Here is a 7,919-nt window from a genome sequence, read left to right as displayed (position 1 = left end):
AGAATGGCTTGCAATATAAGAAATTTTCCTTGTAAGTATGCAAGTAGACTTGCACATGATTAAAGCCTTAGAGTACTTGAAAAAATGCTATTTGCTGTTCATCACTACTCTCAGAATTTATTTTCTTGTCCAGGGATGAAGGAATTTACAGCAAGAAAACCTGTCAGGATTCCTCACACTCTTCCTCAGTCATTTCACAGACTGAGAAACAAAATCACTTTCTTCTACCTCACCACAAATACAATAGATGCAAAACAGTAATTACAAAAAAATGGTGTAAACCAGTGGATACATCAAGCCCCCAACGCATTATATCTAGAGGTGTTTTTTTTTTTAAACATTATTGTCTTCACATGTTTATCAAGACCACACTCCCAATACACTCCACCTGATATATGTACAATGCAGCAACGTCATGCTTGAAAACAGCATATATAACAAGACAGCACGATGCTCAAGTTCACTAAATGTTACTGAAAGTTGCCAGTGAAATTCCACCCCCACCCTCCCCAAAATAATCAGCATGCCCACTGGCATCAAGCAAGATTATTCTGCCAAGGAATGTGATTTGTTAAATCGTACATTGTTGACTCACCACGGCGTTTGATATGCCTCATCTATAGGAAATGTGTCAAAGGCAGCAACTTCATGCACGGGTTGCCATAGCTGCTGTTTGAGTCTGGCCGGCTGCTGGTACACGTTTCTAATACTAGCCCTAAACACAAAACAAAGAGAAAAATATTTGGGTTTTATTCTTTAAGTCAGATAGAGGAACTTCAGAAAACTAAGCTAGCCTGGAACATCAATATTTGCATGCAATACAATAAAAAAGTTTTTTCCTCTGATATTACCATTAAACACTCAGTTACAGGCAGTATCTGTACAGGCCATTAATTTACTCCTGAAAAGAAGAAAGGTTAAAGATCAAAAATAATGCAGAATGAAGTGCTGTTTAAATGGGATAGTGGTGTCATGGTCATTTTCCCCAAAAATTAAAAATGAAAATAAATAAAAAAAAAAAATTCAAGGATGGCAACCCCAACTGTTCAAGAAATCAAATTCAGGACTGATCCAGGTTACAACAGATTTCACTACAAATCATGAAACTGTTCTTCAATAACGGTTGTTGTTTCTAACCTGTCTTTTCAGATCAGATCTTCACATTTTTCCTTGGAATATAAAAGATTAGAAACACTCACTACAACACATTGAGATTTACGTGTAGGCATCTATCACTAATACCTGGGGATTTAAATTAAGTTTGGCTTGTGATCATGTGAGTTGGCAACATGAATGTTATGAATGGCTTTAAAAACTGAGACACAAATATATACAGGCTATAAGGAAAGGTTTATAAATTACTGTTGTCTACAAACTTAGAATCCTCTTTAAAAAAAGTTCAAATGGCAAAGTGCTTGTACTTAGAGACAAGCTTAAACAGCAGTGTAAACAATAAATGCAATAAAGTAGAGAGGGTAAAGAGTGACTAAGAGGGGTAACAATAAAGCAAGTTCCACTCTGGTGTCTAACTACTGAACAGAAACTCCAAGTATACAGAACAGGTGACTGATGTTAAGCAAAATGCAGCCATGTTCATCACTAAGCATCACTCAAGTTAGGACAACATTTTAAGAGAGATCTGAACTGTAATTCTGTAGTAAGAAAAAAATAATATCCTCAGGATAAAACAACAGCTTAATCAAAGAAGGCCCAAGACACTTCACTGTACTGGGCCAACAGTTGCATAGTCTGAGGCTCCCTGAAATCCCACTGTAATTAGCACTTCCCAATTTCTTGAATTATCTGACCTATTACTGTGCAACCCTGCTGAAATAGCTCTTGACTTGATGGGAACCATGATTTTGTTTTTTCTGAGCCTTCCACTGTTAATGTTTATTACAAAGCAAAAAGCTGGCAGCAGTGCTGCGAGATGGAAACACCCCATAAATGTTCCTTGCCATCAATGTGATGCAAGCCAGGCTCAATACGTGGAAAGTCATGAAGCTCTTCTTTTTCCTAAACAGGAAAAAAAACAAAACAAAACAAAACAAAAAACAGAAGTGTAGAAATACAACAGCTCCTTTTCTTTTTCTGACCCTAGTAAGGGCTCTGACACTGTCCTACGCTCCGTTTATGCTCCGGGATATCCGAAGACAAACAGAAGTTCACAATGCTCACCTCCCTTTCCTAGACACAAAGGTTACAACACTCCACTGACACCACTAAGTTCACGTGCAAAATTAAAGAATAAAATAAAATCATTAATTAACAAATAAAGAGAAAAGATCAAGAAGTATTAGGACTTGAGTTTCCTACACTTATATTTCAAGAACTAGCCAAAACTGCTCCTGAAGGTTGGCAGCAAAACTAGGGACATTCAGCTAAAAGGCAGTATACTAACTCATCTCAACGAAATCTGTTCAGTTTCTGAAAGGAGTGGATTGTGTACCATGAAATTCCATCCCTTCCCCTTTATTGCGTTTGATCTGTATTCATTATCACAGCATAAGAGAAAGAAAACCCAGCCCTACTGCCTGGCATTTCCCACTAACCAAGTAGTATGTTGCTTTCAGCTTTAGACCAACATGGTTACTTGGGTACAAAAGCTTTTTTGTTTCTCTGAAAGACTGTTTTTCTTACGTTTGTCTCCACAGATGGTGCTGCAAGAAAGAAAGAAAGAAAGCTCGCAGCAAAAGCAGCATTTTTTCTTCTAGTTGCTCCCCTCTATGAGGGTTAATTTTCCTTGCAGGTGGCTGATTCAAAACAGCAAGTTTCACAGAATCACAGAAAAGGGGAGAAGAACTGGAGTGCTGGAAGCTGAGCTGTATTCATATTCAGTAATGTGGCCCGGAGAAGTCTCCCTCCTCTCCTCCTGAAGAGCAGAGAGCAGCAACTATGGTAACACTGCAATCATCAGGCTTAGAGGTCCTCATTCCTAGTAGTGGTATTGGAAACTCAAAATGTAACCAGAAGAAGGGGAGGCCTAAGGTCGTAAGACTACTCTCCATGCAGGAAAAAAAAAAAAAAAAAAAAAAAAAAAAAAAAGTCTGTACTTGGTTTTAAAAAGCTTATCAACAAACTGGCAATATTTTTTGTTATTCAGGAATTAGCCCAAGAATTTAGTGGTTTATACTGCACAACAACTCATACTGCACAACAGAGATACCAAACACTAAAGCTGGGGATCTCTCTCTAAATGTGACTTTTCTACTTTCCAAATCTTAATAAAAATATGGTATCTCAAAGAGCAATGCTAACATCCTGTTCTTTTTGGCCTGCTTTAGCTTCCCCTTACTGCGTGAGTTTTGCAACAGCTTGCCAACTATGGGTGAGCTTTATAACATTCCCAAATGCAATGGCAGGGAAATTTTGATAGCTATCCCTTTGCTTTCAAAAGCCAGATTTAATGCTGTAACAGAGTCGGAAGGTATTTTGTCTTACAATTACTCATCCATTACTGTTAAATCTCTAAAAGGCTACAAATGTGCCAACCACTTGCAGAAAAAAAATAATAAAATAAAAAAAAACAAAAACCACACTCATCTTCAAGATCTGCTCATAAAAGGCCCTTTCAGTGTGCACACATTTCTAACAATTAGGGGACATTTTCTACTATCAAGCTGGCAGAAGACAGGCAGATGAAGGCAACTAATTTTGCATGCTAAGCAATTTTTGCCATCACCCCATTTAGAAACAGGCCTGTACTCCTAATACTGCTCCACAAAATGATAATCGGAACAGGACTCTGACAAATTATGCATGCACTGAAACAGCAGGATAGAGCAACGTGTGAGCGTGCAGTTTACTGGGAGTCAGGGAGAAGGAACACAGTTTAATGGCTGAGGTAAAATCACCTTTGTCATTCACATCTGCATCCCATACAAGAAAGCCATTCATTTAGCCTGCAGGAAGGTATTTCCTGCAGCCTTTATATGCAACCTTTCCTAGCAGCAACAAAGTGAGCACACAACAAGAGTACCCAGCAAGAAAATACTACTCCAGAGCATTCCTGGCCAGTGGCTCCAGAGCAGTGCTCTGCAATAGGGTTAAAAGATAAGAGGTTGGGTGCACTCCACTTTCCCCAGGAAAGGGAAACCAAACACAGCTTACATGTGGGTAAGGACAAACATCCCTGTGCAGTAAGAACACCATCCCGTTCTACCTTAACCTTTCCCTTTTGCCAAAGCTGGCCTTGCATGGCAAGCTCTGTGTCCTCCAGCAAACTGATTTCAGGCTTCTCCTGATCATTTATGATGTACATGTTCCTCTTAAAACATTTCATACACTATGCCATCTTTTTTTTTTTGAAAATCTATATTTTCATATAGCGTTGGTTTGCCTTTAAACAGGTCTCTGACAAAACTCACAGAGGGAGCAGGAGGCTGCTTTGAGGCTATCATGAAGCTATGCAGCAAAACGACCCCATGTAAACAAGCTTACAATCACTCAGGACACAAATGCCGTGGAACATGCCCATTATGCCTCACTGGAAGCGCAGCCTGCTTATTCAACAATGCTGTAACACTTCATTAGCCAGGTAAAATTTGCTTTATTTTTTATTAGGCCCCTCTGCAGGAAGAAAAAAAAAAAAGGCAACATCTTCTGCCGGAGGATTTCCCTGCAAAGCAACATTAATTTCACTGCAGTGTCTTCCAATTGTTGAATTCTCTTTTGCAAAACAACTGCCCTGTAGTGTGCTGTAAACACCTCTACAAAAAGCTGCTGATGGCTCCATAAGATGCAGTAGGCTTTTCAGTCCACTTACATGGGGGGCAGGGAGTGATGCAGAAGACTGATGATTACCCGAGACGACCACTTCTTTAAAAACACCCCCTACACCTCTATTCAACGCAGTTTTTCAAACACGTCTCCCCACAAACACCTTCCTTTCTTTGCCCCGCCGTTCAGGCGCTTTCCAAAGGCCAAGACTTCTGTCCTTCCATCTTCCAGTTGCTTAGCATTACCCTCTCTTCTAAATTTACAAATTCACATTTCAAATGGCTGTTTCTGGACTATATAACCCGCATAATGCACTCATTTCCACTGAATTGCAAGCCAAGACACCTCCTTCCCCCCAAAGCCCCCAAGCCGTGTTAGAGGCGATGAGGCTGACGAGAACACGACTGTTTACATGCGCCAGCTGGTAAAGCACTATCACTCCTGTCCATGATGTGCCTCTGCACTGCTCCCACCGCCACCGGTCACCTCAAGCACCCAAACAGAGCAGCTCATACACACCCGAGCACAGGAGAACGACAGCTCTCCAGCCACAGAACCTACAGCTGCAGCCTTCTTGCTTCGGTTAGCAGTTGACTTCATTAACCAGTGTCCCTCTCCCCCATTTTTTAAAGCAGCAATCAATATTCATCACCCCATCTTGCGAAAGCAGATTAATCATAGAATATAAGCAGCAACCACCTACCATTCCGCGCTTGCCAACTGTTCTCCTCGTCCAGCAACCTCTCCCCCAAACCGTGAATTGAGGTGGTATTTTTAAGTCACATTCCAAACAGCGTCGAGGAAAAAATGGGCTTTTTATAAAAGTAAAAAGAATAAAAACATGGGCAGCTGGATTCGAGGCAATACAATGCTTTCCTCTAAAGAAATCAAGCAAAGCCTGGGGGAGAGGGTAGAGAGGACGGAAAAAGGGGAGGTAAAATGTCCAATAATAATGAAATAAAGAGGGGGGGAAAACGAGTGGCTTGCTGAATCACGCTCTTTCACTGCCTGGAAACCATTGTGCGGCGTGATGCTGGCTGTACCATTGTGCAACCTACCAGAGGAGACAGGCAGGGGGCCTGGGGAATGGGGCTGCCATGGCAACTGGAAGGAGCACACATGACGTCAAACACCAAGGTCTCGCGGGGGGGGACAGCGCAAGGGAGCGAAGAGAGAAGTCTCATCTGCAGCCACGGCCGTGGTACCTCCTGGAGAACTGGGAGCTGGATAGCTGGAGCACTCGCCGGCGGCAGTAGCTCCGGCAGCTGCAGCATCGGGGAGGGAGCTAGGCAGTGCAGAGAGGCAGTAATAACGAGAATCATTTTCTCAGGGCAGATACACTCTTTTGTTTGCATTAGCTGCTATACCGGGATAAATGTCCATCACCCTCCAAAAAAAATCCAAATACTTGAAATTCATTTCCGTTTTGTGCTCGAGGAAGGAGAGAAATCACAAGCCAGATCTTCATGGCTCCCAACACAGCTCTTCACGCAACCACCACTTGTGGGAGGAAGCAACACAATGCTCAGGACAGAGTCCCTCAGGACCCAAGGGACGGCTACCGATCTCCCCATCCACAGCATGTCGTGCCTCCTGCCATGGTGCCCCAAGCCCCCAGCCTACAGCTTGCTGCTCCTTCGAGACCCCACGGCACAGAGGTACTACCTCAGTCTGCGCTCACAGAACCAGCAGTCAGCAATGACTCCAGACCTCCTCATGTCCGAAAGTTATGCTGACCACCTTTCTTCTGTGCATGTCAAACTGCAGGACACCTCCTCTCTTCTGACATTTAACAACACGAAGTACACTGGTGAGACTACTGTGCTGGACCAGACTGCCGTGAAACTGAGAGTGCCAGTCATAGAAATACCACTGAGAATTTCTACCTTCTTGGAATAGCTATCTTCTGTGAAGTGCGAACCGTTTCATTCAGTGTATCACCAAGTACAGCTCCAAGAAACGCAATGCTGCCTCTGCCAGCTATCTGAACACCACGTGGTACCAAGTACCAGAGCCACGCACAGTCCCACACGACCCAGAACCTAACTCAGATGCTACCCAGTTCAGCCTAGGCAGCAGATGCCTTCTTAAAGGACACCCCAAAAGCCTTCCGCAGGCCGTACTCTGACAGAGGAGGTAACCAATGAACCCCTAAAAATGTTTCACTATGGATGAAGTCAACTCATCAGCCGCATCTGGTACATGAAGTATATGTTGTTCTTAAGTACACGTTCTTCCACTCTTTCTGCATTAGCCTGTTTCCCCTGCATGCTCTGCTATAGGCATTTATTTTTTACAAGTGGATGTTTTCACCTTGATCTGTGCATCATTCCTGCATACACATAATATGTTAATAAACATGTACACCAAAATTTCTGTCCCTTTGTCTCCGTACCCACATCCTTCTTTTCCCCACACTGTATCACATCTGTTCTCTCAAGGCCATAAAGACCTTCTTTTCAGCTGCCATCTAAGTGTCACACTTGCACAAGAACTACCACTGCCTCTAGTGAAGACCGAGAACAACCCAAGAAGGGTTTCCTCCCTTCCAGATTCTATGGAATATCACCGCACTACGCCCTGAAAAAGTACTTAGAATCATCAGAACCACAGAATCATCAAGGTTGGAAAAGACCTCCAATATTCTGGCCCAACCATCCCCCTACCACCACTCTGTCCCTAAAAGCCAGGTCCAACCTTTCCCTGAACACCTGTATGGACAATGACTCCACCACATCCCTGGGCAACCCGTTCCAATGCCTAGCCACTCTTTCTGAGAAGCAATTTCTCTTAATTTCCAATTTCAAACCTGGCGCTTCTTCTGTGCTTAGTCTTCTTAAGACTCTAGAAATACACTATTGTTATGGAAAATACCATAACGAAGTTAGCTCTGTGAATAAAGCCTATGCATTAGCCTCTTGCACGCACGTATATGTGTGCACACACGCACACTTCTTGTGAAAACATTTCAACTTTACTCGTTTAGAGAAACACTCTGCTGCTGCAATCATATACAAATATTTACGTGTGTATATACATATATGTGTGAGTTTATTACTAATCTGAAACAACAGGGATTTTTTCCTTCATCCAGATATTTTAACTGTATTATCTAAAATGTTAAGAATATATTCAGGAAGAGGTTCAGTGGAAGGAAATAATTGTATGCATCAGTAGAATGGCAAACACCTCTGGAAAAA

At 42.4% G+C, this 7,919-nt stretch overlaps 1 protein-coding gene across 1 annotated transcript; it reads left to right on the top strand.

Annotated features, from left to right (window-relative positions):
• The first annotated feature begins 5,427 nt into the window (after positions 1-5,427).
• Positions 5,428-7,172, top strand: LOC121070273. Its single transcript, XM_040557218.1, has 2 exons — positions 5,428-5,920; positions 6,078-7,172. The coding sequence occupies exons 1-2, from the start codon at positions 5,817-5,819 to the stop codon at positions 6,616-6,618; spliced, it is 645 nt and encodes a 214-aa protein (XP_040413152.1). The 5' UTR covers positions 5,428-5,816; the 3' UTR covers positions 6,619-7,172.
• Positions 7,173-7,919: the final 747 nt, after the last annotated feature.

The sequence above is a fragment of the Cygnus olor genome, chromosome 4 (assembly GCF_009769625.2).
Source record: "Cygnus olor isolate bCygOlo1 chromosome 4, bCygOlo1.pri.v2, whole genome shotgun sequence".
NCBI lineage: Eukaryota > Metazoa > Chordata > Aves > Anseriformes > Anatidae > Cygnus > Cygnus olor.
This window is presented reverse-complemented; position numbering and strand designations above follow the sequence as displayed.